The sequence below is a fragment of the Necator americanus genome, chromosome III (genome assembly GCF_031761385.1).
Source record: "Necator americanus strain Aroian chromosome III, whole genome shotgun sequence".
Lineage (NCBI taxonomy): Eukaryota > Metazoa > Nematoda > Chromadorea > Rhabditida > Ancylostomatidae > Necator > Necator americanus.
Genome location: NC_087373.1, coordinates 13570492 through 13588599, shown reverse-complemented (window position 1 = coordinate 13588599; position 18108 = coordinate 13570492). Strand labels below are relative to the sequence as shown.

The 18108-nt window shown below is 40.8% G+C and overlaps 2 protein-coding genes across 3 annotated transcripts; both read left to right on the top strand.

The window, feature by feature from the left end:
- Window positions 1–153: 153 nt before the first annotated feature.
- On the top strand, window positions 154–3202 carry RB195_009485 (uncharacterized protein; the record flags this gene model as incomplete). The annotated part of the gene is made up of 3 exons (XM_064190051.1): window positions 154–292; window positions 3051–3098; window positions 3180–3202. 3 exons carry the CDS (start codon window positions 154–156, stop codon window positions 3200–3202), a joined length of 210 nt encoding a protein of 69 aa, XP_064047634.1.
- Window positions 3203–3310: 108 nt separating this feature from the next.
- RB195_009484 (uncharacterized protein) lies at window positions 3311–16054 on the top strand (the record flags this gene model as incomplete). Of its 2 annotated transcripts, XM_064190050.1 has the most annotated exons (22): window positions 3311–3316; window positions 3368–3374; window positions 3440–3499; window positions 3743–3817; window positions 4624–4714; window positions 4771–4894; window positions 5496–5598; window positions 9419–9574; window positions 10192–10265; window positions 10442–10550; window positions 10619–10725; window positions 11425–11551; window positions 11613–11710; window positions 11844–12019; window positions 12107–12171; window positions 13204–13324; window positions 13389–13570; window positions 13626–13723; window positions 13777–13870; window positions 14234–14313; window positions 14375–14492; window positions 15855–16054. In XM_064190050.1, the coding sequence occupies 22 exons, from the start codon at window positions 3311–3313 to the stop codon at window positions 16052–16054; spliced, it is 2271 nt and encodes a 756-aa protein (XP_064047632.1). The 2 variants fall into 2 exon arrangements, with proteins under 2 accessions (XP_064047632.1, XP_064047633.1); XM_064190049.1 differs by lacking the exons at window positions 3311–3316; window positions 3368–3374; window positions 3440–3499; ... (2 more) ...; window positions 4771–4894; window positions 5496–5598 and having other exon boundaries at window positions 9436–9574.
- Window positions 16055–18108: the final 2054 nt, after the last annotated feature.

Below are 18108 nucleotides of genomic sequence, written 5' to 3'. Positions count from 1 at the left end.
AGCGAAAATGAGGCAAACTCATCGTAATCCTAAAGCAAAAAAAGCTGTTCTTATATCATAGGCTTCCACATCATTTATCCTTACAATGTTTTTCTTCGCTTTCGATGCGCTGTTTCCACCATAACACAAACATGCGAGCAGCTTTACTAGTGCATGTCATCACACGTAGCCATTACCGATAAAAGTAAAGATAAAGATAAAAAGAAGGATAAACAATGTAATTCATTCCGAGTGACGTATAACGTACATGGTGCGCAGGATCGCTTAGCGTTTCAATCCAAGGGGACAACAGGTAACAGTTCTGAGGCTCTTAAGAAGGACTTGCTGTAGGAAAGGCTAGGATTACTGTGCACGTATGTCTCGCCCATATACATAGATCCCAATCCCAATGTTAACTCAACCCCTCAACTACTGTACGTTCTCTGCTGTACATAACTTCTCCAATACATATATTTCCAGTTGAATAATACCACACCAAAGAACGAAAGCACTGACATTACGCTTTATATTATTATACGTCAAACTGCGAAAGGATAGAGTTAAAACTAAAAAGGAGCGTTTAAGGATCGTACTTGCCTGCAGCTCGTGCTGCTGCTACAAGCCGATGTGTTAGCTCTAGAGCTTACTGGTCATTTAATACTCTCTTCCTTTATTTTTAACTATATTTCTCACTCACTAATTCTTCTATACTCTGCAATCATTCCCTCTTAGTTAGTCATTTAATAGTGGTTATTCTAATCTCGAGGCAGGTGCGACGCAGTCGGTAAAACGTTCCGCTGTGCACGATAGATCGGAAGCTCGAATCCACACATGTGCCAACCAAGCCTTTCATCCCCTCGATGTCATTAAATAAATGCCAGACTTGTCTACAAGGATAAAAACACTGACTTGACATATCGGCTAGCTCCCGCAAGTCGCTGTATAGGCTAGTTTCACGCTAGTATACCGCGAAAGATTCTGAATTGAAGTGTAGGTGGAGGCGCGAGCAAAGCGGACTGGTTAACGCCACACCCTTATCCTTTATTCTTTTACTCTAATTGTTCCATTTCCTTCTTCTTTGGCTATACCTCTACGTTACAAGCTTACTACAGTTACTTTAGTACTTAGTTGATCATAGTTAACACTATTTCTTATTATCATTTGCAATTCTATTTAATCATTCGCCTATTACTAGCACTAACTGTAATTATTAGCGGTTAGCCACTAGTTAAGCAATATTTTAACTTCAACTGTCCTTTCATTTATCTTATTTTGATTACATATGTTAATCCTCTAGATAGTTTCACATAGTAGTTTATTTGAGTAGCTAGCATAACTTTTTCCTTATAAAGGAGTAGTATCAGCTTCATCCGTGGAACAAATTATACGCTTCATATCCGCTGGTACGCATGTATATCCATATATCGCACGCTACCCTTTTTACTTGACAGTAAAGTTTCATTGACCGTTATTACAGTCCCTAATATTAGGCTTATGTTTCGATCCATCTAATCCACCCAGGACCATTGCGAAATCCGTGCATTTGATTTTTGTCGTTGCCACCGACTAGTTGCACATATTGTTCCCTATTTTTTTATCGTTTTTGATGATCCCTCTTACTAAATCTTCTGGTGTCCCTCATACATCTCCTTTTTTCACAAGTTAAAGTTAGTTTCTGAACCTAATTTCAACCTGCCTTCTATACATTCGCTTTTTACTGGACTTTCTAAGTGGTACTTCCGTACTTTCTGCCTCACTCAGTATATTCTATGCCGTGTTAATCACAGTGTCTCGCAGTTGCATAGCGCGTGCCTGGTCATTCTATCAGGTCACTCCAGGTTAACACGAGCCGCTAAAAATGATACATGATAAGGGCCCGGATATCGTTTCACTGAGTGCGTCGCAGTGCATTACACTAGCACACAGCAATGTCGCTTAAACCATCCATTATTTTCTATGCATTATTACGAAACTGTGTTGAGTAATATCTCTGCTTTTCGTCTTGCAACGTTACTTCGTAGTTTGTACCCTTGTTTGCAACTTGAAATCAATCTAGCTATCGTATTGAAGTTTCTGCATCTACGTTTGTAGTATGGAAGAGGAATGTTTTTCCCGTGAACCTTGTTTTCTTTTCATGTTTGCTCTTCATTTCGTGTCGTTATTTCAGAGTAGCTATTTGGTGATGATGACATCAAGTCTATTTAAAAAAAACCCTAAATACAACTGCCTAGAGACGGTCTGAGACGCTTGGACTCTCCTGAAGCTGAAAGAAGTTTTCGTATCATGACCATTACATCGGAGCGGGAAGTCTTCTTGGAGTTTTCAGTATGTGATGTATCAATTCATGATACTCATTGCACGACTAGCTACCAGGTGAAGTCATCAACAAAGATGGTTGCAGACGATTATGGGTAAAGGTTGCTAGTGGCTTCTATTATCTCGCACAACGTTGACAACAAATGTAAGCTTTTCGAAAAATGGAAAAATTTTCCCCTGAATCGCTCACTGCTTTCTCTCTGATGATACACACATTTGCCTGAATCCGTATAACTCAGTGTTCTCCGGCAACAATACAAAAAAGGCGTTGTGATCCTGGCATTGTTAGCGGGCAATATTCCAGCTGATCACTCTCTTTTCATAGAGCCGGATATGAAAGGATGAGATGTTTCACCTGCTGTCACACTTACGAGTGAATTTGGTAAGAACGGTTACTGCTGGCAGAGTTCAGGGGCATAGAGAAGGCTAATTCTGCTGGAGCTGTGCACATCAAAAGATATCTCATACAGTACTATGCATATAGAGAGGAGTGGACGCAGCACTATTGCCTCGATGTCAGTGCCTATGCCACTGTAATCCACGAGCGATGGCATCGTATGCTCAAATTCACCCATCTTAACCGCTCTGCAAACCAGCGGAATGATTGCCTCACTCACCTTAAGCCAGGTATTATTAAGGGCGACTTTCCGGCACTTTGGGTCTACCTGTTTCTGCCGTTTCAATTAGCCTTTGAAGATGTGAGGGTCTGGGGTACATGGGGGGCTGCATAAAGACATGGGCCCAAATTGCATTAGACTGTACGGAATCTCTGAATCGAAATTATGCTATGTGCCGCAAAGATGGTTAGTACCAATAACGCTTACCAATGTCTGTCTCTTCTTGCAACAGTACTCATGTGAGTGTTTAAAAACCTCTATTTATAGTTCAGTTATATCAAAACTTATAAATTAACGCACTGGCTCCTTCGTGAATTATGTCTTACCATGGCTACATATTCATATTATGCACTGATTCCGTAAATATAGGTGTATCATGCAAGCATAGACACTCAACTATGATGGTGACACAATTTTAATTTCATCGCGTTTTCTTTCAAATTGTATTTGCTTAGGCATGTGGTAGTGTTGACAAGTGTTTTGTGCTTGCGTTGCCATTGAGGACGCAGAGATCAGCAATCCTCTAGCTACAGTTTTTGTTCCAAAAAGGGATGAGAGAAAAGAATTGCTTGTTACCATTGAAAAGGGTGACTTTTTATCTTCAAACGAAAGCTACACAACGGTGTCGTAAACGTTGAGAACCAAATTTGTCAAATGATTAGATAAAACATTATTCTCAATGCTGTCGCAAAATGCTCTAACTCAGGCATTCCCGCTTCCAGTTTAGCACCTAGAGGCAATTCTGTTTTGACCCTCTTATTAAGTGTCAAGTGGTTGAGCTGTAGATAAAATCCTACGAAGGTTCCATTGAGCAATTTATTAATATCTAGCTCTAACGATTGGCAAGAAAATTCAAGTGTACCGACCAAAAACTGACGTGATCGGACGTGACGTTTGGTTTTACTGTGAGTCGATCGACACCGATGCGCAAAACATTTGCGGTATATGCCATAAATAACAGTCACCAGTGAAGAAACGGGAAACAGAAGAATTGTCGAGTGGTAGTCTTGCGACAGCTACAATGCATGGATGTACCGTGAGTCCATAACATCCAAACTGTGTCCGATGTGCTCAAGCAAATGGACCCCGATGAATCAGCAGTAAGCTCTGCTGACATATCGTTTTCAGAAATTCTTTATTTGTACTGTTTTACCTTTTACAGATACGTTGATGTCAATTAACGACTCCAAAGACCCAAAGTGTATAACTCGGAATTCACAGCTGTTGGTAGTTGTGATTCTTGAGAATAGGGTTTATGAAAGTCATGAAAATTGTTAATTGTCCCAACAAACATTATTCTTCCATATTACCAAGGTTACAGCGACAACTTGAATAAAGGGCAATAATGTGTCGAAACTAAACTTTCAGCCGAACGCCATGTAACCACATAGCCTTTTAACCTTCCCCTTTTTGTGTAGTATACTGTGTATTTCATATTGCGTTACTTATTTTTATATTGCGTTTTATATAGTCGTTGTTGTTTTGCAGCCATATAGCCGCATTGTGGCATTGTGCTTTGAGGATAAACTATCTATTACTGTTATTGTTGTATTGCATTATAGAGAGGATCTGAAAGGTTTTGCAGGACCGGGACGTCAGGGCAGCCCGTGGCCTCGAAAAGGAGGTTGGGGCAGGGTTACAACCCTTCCGCGCTCCCATATAGGTCTGGATGGACTAGGCTGCTGATGCTATTAGCATAGCTCAGCGTCAGGTCCTCCCGATCAGTGTAGTCGCGTCCAGATCAATCCACCAGTGTCCACCACTCCTCAGACCCAAGGCACCAGGGACCAAGAGCACGACAGGTACTGCAACATCCCGAATTTAAAAAGAGAAATGGCATCCGTACATAACTTTATAGGGTATACAATATCTCAGCACAAACAGTTGGATTCCATGCCTCTGACACACACAGTTCTCTCCATCTCCTCGAAGTGATTCTGAAAAATGCTCAAGAATTCACATTATACGAGGAAGTGGAGCAGGTAATTCCAAGTCATCTAACCCCACAGAAGTGCTTCTCGTTACCAGAGCGCGGCAATATTAACATGATCAACACTTGACTACTTGATGACGTAAATAAAAATAAATAAATAAATTGGCACCAAACTTGTTTGAGAGGATAAAAACACTGACTTGATACATTGGCTGGCTGGCCAATTTAGTGGGGTACACACGCGTTCGTAAACCTCAACGATTCCGAACTGCAGTTGAAGCACCCAGATTGATAAGCCGCAGACTTCATTTGGTCCCTTTACATATTTATCATCTAGCGTAATGGGCCTGTGAAACCGGAGCGGCTGGCTGCTGAATGGATATGCTCCTAGGATTACAACTGCACCCAGGAAAACCCTACATATTAGAAAAAACTGGGTCTGATGAAGGAAATCAAAAATGTTTTTGCTGCGTTTTGCTTTTCGCTGAACAAGTTCATCTTCGCGATCGTATTTTGCAGAAGATGTGGATTCTTCGACTGCTTTACACAATCGAAACACATGATCTCCGTGGATTGAGCCATAAACAAGACACCAACTACGCCAAACACCGCTTAGAGCAGCAGCAGGCAGCAAAAATACCAATTTTCAGACTGGGCTCAATGTGCTACTCGAACTGATCTACGTCCGACCAGAAGAAAGAATAACTTACTCCCAACATATCATTTTGTCAATTTGCACTCACATTTTCTCCAGTGATTTTTACCACACAAAGTTTTACTTCCCCGCATGCTTAATGTAAGGATTTCATTTTATTTTAAACATATGCAAGTAACAAATCAAAACACATCCATAAAATCAATCAACTATGCTGGTTCTCTATCTTCCAACAGATCCTGCATTTCTTCAATAATCCACTTATCTGGAGATAAAAACTTCTGAAATGTTCATTTTAACTTCTTACAGCGCCTGAAATAAGTTCAAACTTAGTCAAAGATCAATCTCCAATCAGCAGTGCCTCTGCTTCCATATTTCTGTCTTATGTATGCAATTTTCCCATGAAGTCACCATTATCACGCTGTGCTCCATTCAACTACTACGTCACTCCCCTGCCCTGCGACACCTCCCTTTGCAACCCTCGATGGGGAATTCCCGTCATACCCCTGACCCTGTCCCTTTTCGTCCTTCCCGGTCGATCCCTTCACTTGCACTTGTCTAAAACTGGAAGTGACCTCGACACCTTAGTAGGGTCCGGTTACAATTTATTTCAGATATCTTCTAGAGGAACTGCTCTGGCATCGACACGAGACAGACAAAGCAGTGGCTAATGAAAGATAATCCATACCGATGTATACATGAACAACAAGAACATGAGACCACAACACCATTCAGTCCAAGATATGGATGAGTTTTCTTGGAAATAGACTGAAAGCAACATGAAATCCCAGAGCATCTGCAGCATGAATAAAGTGGAGTTTTCAAATTTCATTGAATGATGTGGCTCTTGCAATTTTAAGAGGTCTGGTTTAAAGAAAAAAATTTCCAGTTTTTTCCTGTCTTTCTTTAGCTTCAGAGAAAAAACTTCAGAAAAAAACATTTTCTCTGTCAGTTAGAAGCAGGTTGTCCTCTTAAGGTTCTACTAGTTTTAGACACTTAAGGAAAGGAAATGGGACTATAATTTCCCATTCGCAACGAAACATTGTCTTTAACAGAGCAAGTAAGAAAGTTCCAAATCCCTCACAGCAAAACCCGGGAAAGCTCCTTCAGAACATCATACACAAAACAATGGAACAGCCGGGTCGAGTGTTTCCCATTCTGGCTTCAAACACATTCATGTTTCCACTCTTAACACCAGACATCATTGGACCAGTGTACGCATTTTGGAATGGAAACGTCTACAACAGCCTCCTTGAGCGTCTCAAGAATGCTATTGTAGACGTCTTAGCGACGGCGAGGCTAAGTGTTAAGGACATCGTATGTATGGAAATTTCAATTTAGCATTCTTTTACGGGAGGTCCATTGGTGTCTCCGGGCCGTTCTAGTGCCTGCTTTGAATAGCTTCAACAGTTGATCCTTTCCGTTCGGGGGCTTCCAAACATTAAGACAACAAGATTTTGAGTTTAACTGTTTAAGTTACCCAGTACTTAGGTCACTTTTACATTTATGCACAATACATTTTTTTCAGACTGTGAACGAATTTATTGCCAATTTCCGGAAAATGAAAAATCTAAATCAGAAAAAAAGATAATACTCAGCTCAAGTTCTTGAGGTAATACAAACCTAGTGATTTCAGAAAGCAGCGTCGAGCGGAATTTTGACGTTGGGTCCTCCTGTAGAAGATGGGAACTTGGACGTAACTACCAAGTTCTACCGTAACCGCATCGTAACTACCACAGCAATGAAGCAAAATACTGATTACGAATCTGGGGCAAAGAGGGTGAAACGCAGTTGGGGACGCTACCCAGCACTGCTCTATTTGCACTGCACTTAGGGCACAAAAACCGTTCTTAGCTGTCAGATGTCGAATGCGGATAAGCTATCTCTCAAGCATTTTTCGGTTCTTTTTTATCATTGAAAGTATTACGTGATATGGTTTAGCTATTCACCTCCGGTATGCGTGTTTGGAGAGTTTGGTAAAGTCAGAGTGCCAGTGTAATTCTTTTTTTCTCTAGGTGGCCTTACCCTGCATATCATAGATCTCTGAGACTAATGAGTAGGCTTTAAGGCCCCGTCTGACCTAGCTATTCGCTTCCAATAATGAACTATCGACTTCTCAAATGGCAAGGCCATGCGACAGTTGGGAACGGTTTTTAGAGATCCAGGACAGATTTTTGCGCCCTGGAGAGCAGTTCAGGTGCAGTTCGATTAGAGCAGTGTTGAGCGCCGTCAGCAGCATTTTTCTCGGAGACAGATTCACAAGGAGGACCAGAATCTTGGTTTTCAGTCCTTCCGACAAAACAAGTCCTGACACACGGGCGAGTGATGAAATGAATGTACAACGAAATCTCCGAGGCCAGTGTTGTCGTTGATTATTGCAATGAGCTTGGGAACACGAGCCGGAGTAAGTCCCTTCAAGGCATGAAGATACCAAAAGTGAATATGGAAGTGTTCGAGTGGGAATACATTTGACTGTATATATCACTTTCGGGTAAAATGTAGTTGGGGGACCACTTCACCACCACAGTTGCGCCCCTATTTTTGTAAATAAATAACTAAATCAACCGGGGCTCTAAGCCCCAAGCATTCGTCTTAATGGGTCTATGACATGTAAGCTAAAATTACTAAGAGAAAAAAAGAAGAAGGTAGTTTCCAGGAATTAGATACCAGTTGAGTGCCCTCCAACTACATTTCCCCCACTTTCTTAACAGCTTAACACAAAACATAATAGGAGGGTGTCCGCCCTCGACGAAACCGATAAGCGACCGCACCTAAGGAACAGCTGAAAACCTAGCATTGGAGAGGAGTAGCGAGGATACTCTCGCGACAGAAATGAATCAACTTAAGAAGGTAACGCATTTTTCAAGTGATTTAATGGGAAATAAACGTAAATGCGTATGCAGGGGACCCGCATCGCATACTCCCAACCATCAGTGGATAACGCGCCCCAGTCGTCCGATGACGTCGTAGTAACCACATGACACTCGAGTGATGATGAATTTAGCAGCTGAAATGTTGTACACATAGTTTTCCGATAATGACAGCTGCGCAAATTACGTGGGTGTTGTTAAAGTCGGTCGATGTTACCTGTATTTTAATTCCTACGCATATTGTTGAAGCTGTATCGTTTAGCAATGAAAAGTCTCTATTCTTTTTTCGAGTACCAATCACTCATGTATTCTCAACGTAGTGATTCTTATTGTAGTTGTCCTTTTTATTTCGCTGTAGAGAAGGCTTGTATTATGCTGCTATGATGTCCTGAATGCTACTACTAGGGATGACCAGTTCTGGTCAAGTCTTTTTTTTGTCGTTATTTGTATTTTTCACAAAGAAGTCTATTAGTTAGGGTGAAAGATGTTAGTAGTATTGGAAAGAGGATGTCCGTACCATTTGTATTGCTGGAATCGTACAATCTCCTCATATATAAGGTTGCGATAATTTTTACCCGTTGCAATGACATGGACTCCTCAAAAGATAGGATAGAAGTGTGAACTCTCACAATAAAATATCAGGACCTGAAAAGTCGCCTTGGCGACAAAATGAATTGCTACGAATAATCAGTTCGTTTAGCCATAGAATCCTGTTTGAATTTGACCATATATTGTATGTCCCGTCAATCTCGTAACAGTAAATGTTCTGTAAATTCAGTGTGGGTAAAGTGTCGTTGGGGGGAAGCACTAAGTGGTGCCCTTATTTCCCGAAGTTCTAACTTACTTTTTTTTCTTAGTAACTTAAGTTTACATGTCATAGATCCTGTAAGACTAATGCTTAGGCCTTAGGGCCCCGGTTGATTTGATTATATACTTCGATAAATAAGAGCGTCACTGAGTGCCCCCTCCCACAACAGCACTTTAACCTTCGGTGTTTTCTGGTGGTTCCATGATTTCTCTGCTGGTTCTGAGCATGTTTCCTTTTCAGTAAATCAATGTTCCTGGATGAATAACCCAGGTCGTATCGGAATATGTGCTTCATCGTCACGTGAAGATGTGTCAAGATCCAGGAATACACCTGTACGACGCGCCTCCTTCAATCCACAAGATGCGCTGTCGCCCTCGGGACCATTTACATCTCGCGGTTAGTACTTCTCTTTATGTTGATTCTTGTACTTGTTGAATGACCACACCCTATCGCTTTATCTCTGGAGCAGGAGTGTTTTGCAGGTCGATTAGTGGCAGTCGCCATCTTGTTTAATCTTTCTTTTCTTGGCGTAGGGCGAGTAAATGTGCAGATCTTTTTCATTTTTGCTCTGCCTATGCATGTTTTTCGCGCAAAGCGCGCTCCTCCATGTTCAGTTTATACCTGCTATATTCCTATGCGTAACGCTTAGCAGTGAGGCGGTACATTCCCCCGAGAATTGTGCAATTTGTGAATGGAGTTGCGATAATGCCTCAAGATAGAGGTATAAATAGAAATGACCACAGTCCTTATTTTCCAAGATCTACATATAAGTTCTAATCCATTTCTTTCGTATTATGTGTATTATAAAGCCTTCGTTTGATCGCGTTATAGTTTTCCTTCTATTCATTACATTCTATTCTATACATTTAACGATGAAGTTTAGTGTGAATGAATGTAAAAATGATAATAAGAGACCAGTACCATCTTCATTGTTTTGTATCTGACAATGAAGTTTAGCATGAATGAATGTAAAATTTCTAAGGTCTTATTGTTATAATCGTTCGTAATCTTAGGAAATCACAGTCGGCGGTGGACTTACAGGCGCGAGCCTCCTCATCAAATGAACCCAGTCGCAATTCCAAATCAGGTGAACTTGTCGAACAGCTTTTATTTGGATTTTTATGGGACGAGTTCTTCCCATTCTTCTTTGCATGCACAGATCGTATAAATTCATTTTTCTCAAGGTTTATCTTAACCATCTCTTACTTAACTATAACTTAGTAGTCTTAGATTCTGTTGACATGTTCGTTATCTTTGTTGTAGAATAGTCAGTGTCAAAGTTTTCGACAACACATTTGGTCAAACAATCTCCGAGAGAAAAACCAGCATGGACGACGTCGGAGAAGAAATAGAAACTATTCAAACTGCCAATGTAAGTCCTCAGTTCCTTAGTTTCAGCATTTTTCAGATGCTTACTTCACAGTAGTGTTGCCTTTCCAGCCAACGTGGAAGAGATGGACACTACAGAAGACGCACCACATTTTCCGGGTTTCATGTTCGATCCTTTAACACGAAAACACTTCCGAATTGCAGCAGATCACAGCGGGGTACGTGTTTTTCTCAAGGGTCCGCTCCTGTTGGAACGATTTCAAGCTTCTGAAGTTTAGCTCCATAGAGATACTGATTTTAAGAACATAGAGTTTCTACTCGGGTTATGTTCCTTTTTTTTCTTTTTTGAAGTTGGGTCCAATATTACTTGAATCATAGATTATATAGAAAGTATGTTTCACATTGTTTTTCTAGTCTTGGCTATGACACAGCAAGCCATTACGAGAACATTTTTGTGATGTTTTTATGCGTTGTCACACGTCTTCGAATTGTGTTTGGTTGTCTGTAAAAAATTGTGGATCACATGAAGTTAGGAATCTTCTAGGTAAAAATGCATTTTTTCTCCCCGTTTTTCAAATGAAAGTTCGAGCTTACTTTTCTTTTATGTCTATCTTCTTTTATGTATGTGGAAATTTGGAGCAAAAAGTTCTCTAGTGCCTAGATCTAGATTTCTTTTCAAGCTAATACTTTTCATTCATCAAAAATTAATGTTCCAATCAAGTGTTTTGCCACTTGTTAGTTTTGCGCCTTGATAGTGTAGAAGAGGTCAGCAAAATTGAAACTATGTTAAGCGCCACTATCTGCCATTCTTTTTCTGCGATGAAAATTTCATCGCATGATGCTGTTACAATCCTTTGTTCTTTTTGTTTTTCCTTATATAAGCCGCGTGACTCTATCAAAAACACGCTTTTATTTAGATTAACAACTATACTCACAAAGACATTGTCCGAAGACGGAGAGAAACTGATAGATGTCATCTTCTTGCTCAAAAGAGGAGTTTTCACACCAAACGATCGTGTGTTCCTACTATTGCGGCTGTTCAACGTAAGCACACTTCATGTTCTTTTTTCTTTTCGGCGTTCCATCATACGTACAATCCTTTTAGATCTTTCTTTGGGTGCTCGAAATTTCAACCATATTGTGCGGAGTATTTACGAAAATCGTTTGTTGAGCGTTGGATCCGTGCCGAACGCTGTGCAAGAGGTAGGTGGTGTTTCTGAGAAAACCTAATTGTTACTGTCTAGGAATGTAGAAATTCTCCGGTTTCGGAAACCATTTGTGTTATGTAGCTGTTAAACATCGTTCATACAAACGCAATTGTTCCTCTCTCGTTCAGACATATTTGGGTTCCTCAAGCGAACATGTGAAAGGTTGTCAGTTCCTGGATATTGTCGGAAACGGAGATGATGCGCAGATTTTGGGTTGCTGGGCGATCGGGGATGGCTCGAGAAATAGCAGAAAAGCTTCCAAGCTTGCATGCTTGCGTGCTCGGTTTGATGATGATGCTGCAAGGTTTGTTCCAGTTTTTCAAATGCGAAAATATCATATTTTTGCCTTCGATAATGCTGAAAATGTTTTAAAACTTCTTTTTTTTTAAAGGAGAACTGCTGCTAGAGTGGATAAACTAGGTGAACGTGACGTCAACACGCCACTAAATGCTCTGGGTACGTCTTTTGTTAGCAGTTCTGGGTAAAGTGTAGTGGGGGGAGGGGAACACTCACTCGCGTTCTTATTTCTGGAAATAAACATTTAAATAAACAGCGGCCCTAAGAGCCAACATTAGCCTTAGTAGATCTAGGCCATGTAATCTAAAGTTACTAAGAGAAAAAAGAAGATAGAGTTTCCAGAAATAAGAGCAGACTTGAGTACCCCATCCCCCAACTTTATTTTCCCCGCAGTACTTTTTAATGTTCTGTAATTTGCGATATCTCTTTTCTTTTTCTTTTCTTCTCTTTCTAAGTCTTTTCTGGTTAGCATCAAGGCACATAACAACGTCACACATTATCAGAATTAAGTAGAAATTACAATCGATTCTGTTGATTGTTGCCTTTTTCATGGAACAAACAACTATTAGGTGAAGCTGGTACGAAGCGCCGAATGACTACACTTGTCTTTTCAGATGTTTTGGTAAAAAGTATGTGCTTTCTCGTGTCAGGCCGCTCTAAGGAAAATCTAGTGTCTGGATTGTTTAAAACCGACATTAGCACTTTTGATTGATATCTTTGACATTCGTACAACCTTTTCGTATTTCTTCTATTCACGATCATCTCGAAGATTGATAGAGGAGTGTTATTATCCTTCCTTGAAACTTTCTTGTGCATAGTTTTTGAGTTTCTTGCTTTTTTAAAAGCATCATTCACAAAAATTGTTACTGCATAAAACCGTTGTATGTACTTGTATAGTCGGATCGAAAAGACGTGAAATCCCGTGCGTAAGGAGCTGCGTTGAAAGTAGCGCGGTGATGCTAGTAGTTCCAATCGAGCTAGGACCGAACTCATCTCTATACTCCGGTCGTATCAGGTTTCAGGTCGTTTTGACCCGAATGTACTCACTCTAAGCATCAGTTGACACACTTCAACGGGAGTTGAGGTTTATCAACTAGAATACCTCACTTCGTTACGGATATTGCAATTGTAGACGCTTTTTTACCTTCATTCCTGAAAATGACTGTGCTATTTGCGTCTTCTTCATTGCAGGCCTTGATTTTGTTCTTGATGGCGAAACTGTGGACATATCGGAACCTGTTCTAGTTGACATGACTGTAGCTCCTGTGGATTCAGATGTGACTTGTGTGCTGTATGTCACCGCAGAGTCGAGGTTTGCTTCACTAGGAATTTTAATCTGTTCAATTTAGCGATGAAAACATTGGTTTGTTGTCTAGGGTTACTGAACAAGGAATTCTTTCAATGTGTAATGTGGTGCTACAACCGATGTCTGCGCTATGCACAGATGATGATGACTTTGAAGTGCGCAATTCGCCTATCTATAATATCCGTTGGTCTGTAGAGTCCTCTGCGATCTACAGCTGCGCTTGGAATTCCAATAAAACTCGTATAGCGCTCGGTAATTTTCTTTTCGTAACGAAAATCAATCTTATCTGCCTTTGAACTTGTTTCAGGGATGGAAGATACTGCCAAAATTATGGATGTGATAACTGAGAAATCATTTGTGATATCAAGTCGCCGTCGGAATGTCATAAGTCAACATTTCACATCTGTAGGTCGCTTTTAGGTGCTTCTTGATTGCTTGTTTCCCTATGGTTTGTTTAGGAAGGTGATCTGATCTATATGGGTTTGAGAGATAGCGACGTCATTCTGTCGGATTTACGCATGAAAAGTCATCACGTGACAGGATCGCTGAGAGGTATGTGCTTTGTTGCATTTCATTTTTACTGGCGTCATATGGGGTTGCTTTCTTCTCAGACTTGAAGAAATGAATTATACCGTTATAGTTTTAATGTTATTTTAATACATTCAGTGCCGAAAGTGTTCAACTACGCTAACGCGGCGCATATGCAGGCACTGGTGTTTTGAGGAGTTTTTTAGCGCTGTGAAACTACTCATCAATGAACCAGCGCTTCTGAAATACAGAGTGATTTGGCGCGATCGTGTCAGCCTGATTGAACACCTTCGGCACTCACTGCTGATGTGCACTCATCTACAGTATATTTTGTTGCATGTTCAGAGGGTCCGGATGGGTAGTAGACTTAACTTTTCCCAAACTCAGGTTCACGATCAGCTGGCTGGATTCGACAGCTGCGATTGTCATATCCTCAATGCGTACTCATTGAAAACTTCCGTGGGGAAGTATGTTTTTAAACGTTCTCCGGTATTGCCTGTATATTCTGCTAACGATGTTGCTATTCAGCTGAAACTTTATGATCTTCGGCGATCAGATCGAGAGCTGATGTCCTTTAGTGGTCACCGCAATACGCACTTCCGCCTACCGTGTACAGTGGACTGTCAGGAAAACTTTGTATTTGCAGGTAAAGTTTATCGCAACATGCTTTTCTAGGAGGGCTTAGCGAAAAAGAAGATACGGTAGGTTCCCCGATAACAGTGAATACCAGTCCCTAACTTGTTCTCGTTGCAATTGCAACATAGTCGATGTTTTAAGCCTTATTCGTAACTACAAAGAACCACCATAGCGTCGACTATGTCACGTTGCTGATTCGCACATATTAAAGTACAAACAGATGGTCAAGCTTCTACGAGCGCTGGTCATTGTATCACTAACAAACAGTCCCCACAAAAATATCAATCGCGCGCGAATCGATGTTTGACTTCTTACGCACGATTTCGATCAATGTATTCAGGTGTAGATTGTGCGATGTAACGTCACAGCGATCGAGCGTTTCAGCTACTTTTTTCATTTCACATTACGTTAACCACGTCTGTGAATCACACTTTTGATGGTTTGTTTGTTGGTTTTTTTTTCGTGGAAGTGACGTCGAACCGCTTTGTGTCGGTTCTTTTACGGAATGTTACGGTTTCTAGTAAGGAACAGAAATTAGAGGTAAAGTGGAGGATTTGATCGATGATGTATTACGTTTTGCTCACAAATACGCTCCATTATTGAAGTACATTACAGGCTCTTATGCTTAAACATAAAACGAAAGCGTTTGTACTACTCCTAAATTAAAAGTGCTGGTGCAAAAACTGACACTGTCACTGTCACTGAAAAATCACTGTCACTGAAAAACTGTCACTTCGTACGTGTAAGAAATCCTACGAAATATACCATGAGAATATTGGCTGTAGTGAATCAGTACCACTCCATTAGTGCATCAGAAATTTTGCATTTGAGACAAAATAATGATTTTGAACATCCAGCTGGATTGTCTATTCGCATTTACACAGTTGGTCGTTAGTTTCAGTTGTTTGTCAGGAGTGTTGACAAAATAAATGAATTTCATCGAGAACCCTCAGAAAAGGCAACATAAAATTATTGACATATCAGTTCACTTACTCACTTGTTTCTAATCTACAGTTATTTCTAGTTTTTTTAGTACGTTATGTTAAAGTAAGTTATTACTTTTTCTACGCTTCAACTACTCTTCGCTTGTAGTTTTTACGATTCTGATTTTAGTTCCTTATATACCTATGTTATAACGCGTATGTTAATAGCCGCTGTTCATCCCAAAAATCTGTGGTTCATGCAGACAAGAGACATCGAAGCATTCTTTGCATGCGAAAACATCTGCTTCCATTTTGCAGTAAACAATTATCCATGTGAAGGGCTGCAAAATAGCTTTCAAAAGCAGGAAAAGTGAACAGGCCCTTGACATCTTCACCGTTGTAAATACAACGACTTTACTTGTAGTCTTGTTATAATGTTTATGTTTCAGTTGGAAGTGACGGCTGCACTCGTGGATGGTCTTTGGCATCTGGAGATCAGCTTTGTGCAGTCCCATGTCCTCGACCGGTGGATGACCGAACGGATTTCCCACGAGTAGTGTATTCGTCAGCGTGGGCGGGACGGGCAGGCAGCTCAGCACTAGTGTTGGCTGTCGGCGATTCGTTGCGTATTCACCATGTAGAGTTTTGACTCATGGTTCTATAAAGCAGTTCAGTTATTGGTGTCCCCATTCATGGAATTCCTCCTTTTTTTCGTATTGATTAAGTGATTTTAGTACTTTCTTCTCGGTGTGATTATTTGATATGTCTGTGTCATTTTGTATGAATTCTGTGCACGAGTATGATCGCCAGAAGGAGTTCGTACCAACTAGCAATGTTCTTTGTTTCTTGTGATTCGTGCTAGATCTGCTCTACCCCTGCTCGTTTCCTTTCATTACACTGACAATTATTAGGCTTGAGAATCTCTATTGCTCTCTTACTTCTCGAAATTTCCATTACGGGTGCCAGCTCCTGGTGTCAGTTAAATTTGTAGAAGAATAAATTACTTGATTGGTGTTGCATGGAATACTTAGTGGGGCGAGGGGAGGAGGAGAATTATTTTAGCAGCGAGAGCGTAGCAATGTGTTTGTTTCACCGTGGTCAATATAAATGAGCCATAGAACCTTTTTTGAGTTTGGAAATTCTCACTCCGTTGAGATGTTTCGGACAATTTGACAACGAGTTGGGGCTAGAAGCTGGGTACGTGTTGTTAAGTGTTTACAAACTGACGCAGTGCAACGTCTTATACAGTGTTCATACCACAGTATCTGCGTAGTTACTTATTTTCGACGTGTTTGGAAGATTTCAGAAGGTTCATCTAAGTTCGACGTATATTTCAATCCAGCCTAATGAAATGTTATGCGGAATAATGTTGGATTCGTTGGTATGAAGGTGCAGAAGAATTTTCAGCCCCCTGGAAACATCTTCGTGCACTTCTATGCATTCACGTCTCGCTTTTGATCAATTATGCGTTGGTGAAGAGGCTAATCCTGGGAAGCACAAGGCTTCTATGGTAGGGTCAAAAGGACGTGAAGCTGCGTAAGGGCTACCTCGAAGCGGTACGGCGGAGCGTAGGAGTTTGGGGTGAGGGAAGGGACCATTGTTCGCATCATTTTTCGCTGTAGTTCGCGGTGATGCGATCTCGATTTCAACCGCTATCTCCACCGTGACGGTGCGATCACGGTCACTTGCGCAATATTTAAATGACACGAAATAAATATCCCTCAATGTTTAACTCTATGAATTCGTTTTTTTTTGCAATGTGCTTGGAGAAGAAGTTACATGTCACGAAAAGTAAAAAGTTGGAAATATCTGAAAATTCTCCCGCCCAGGAAGGAGGACATTGCCGATTCCATGATTAAAAAAAATGCATCACTTTCTATAGCGGTGTCAGAAGGGTAGCATGTACGTTCTTATTGTTCTTTGCAACTTTTTTACGTTCTTTCAGCACTGCACATTTCCAGAGGCACTTCTCATCATTCGCAGAAATTCTCGACATTGAGATATAGTCGGGCTGAAAAAAACATAAAGTCCGGTGCAGTTACGTAAGCGGCTGCACTCGTAGCGGTGCGGTGGAGCTAGAGGTTGAAACTGAGGCGGGCGGGACCACCGCGAATCGCAGCGGTGAGCGGTGCTAATAGGGGTCCCCTCTCGATCCTAACCGCTACACATCCGCACATCGCTTCGAGCGCAGCCGGTGCGCCGAGCTTTATGTCGCTTTGACTCGACTATACATTGTCGCAGTAAATCTCGGCTGTTTCCTGTTTTTCAGAAAATTTAAAATTTCGTAAGTTTTTTAGAATGAAAATAACAAAGTATTTTTTTTTGCTGTAAACGAATTATTTCGAGAAATTGTCCTTGTCACTACACATAGATGTTCCCCGTTATTTCTGGTTTTTTCTATTCCACAAAACTTCTGAGAATCTGTGATTTCTCAGCGCCTCATTCTCATTTCTTTGCTGTGTGTGTAAGAACTCATTCGGGACAATTATCCAACTGTTAAAATCAAGGAAGAAAGAGTTCGAATGTGTAATTTCCCAGCTGGTAATTTCTTGCTGCCCTATCAAACATCATCTTACAGTCTCTTCCGGTTAATGCGTGTGGAGACACATTACTACTACAGAGTTACTTAATTATTTTCATTTCAGTAAAGTGTTTTTTTTAGCACAAATATTTCATTATGTCTCTAGCATCTATTGCTATTCG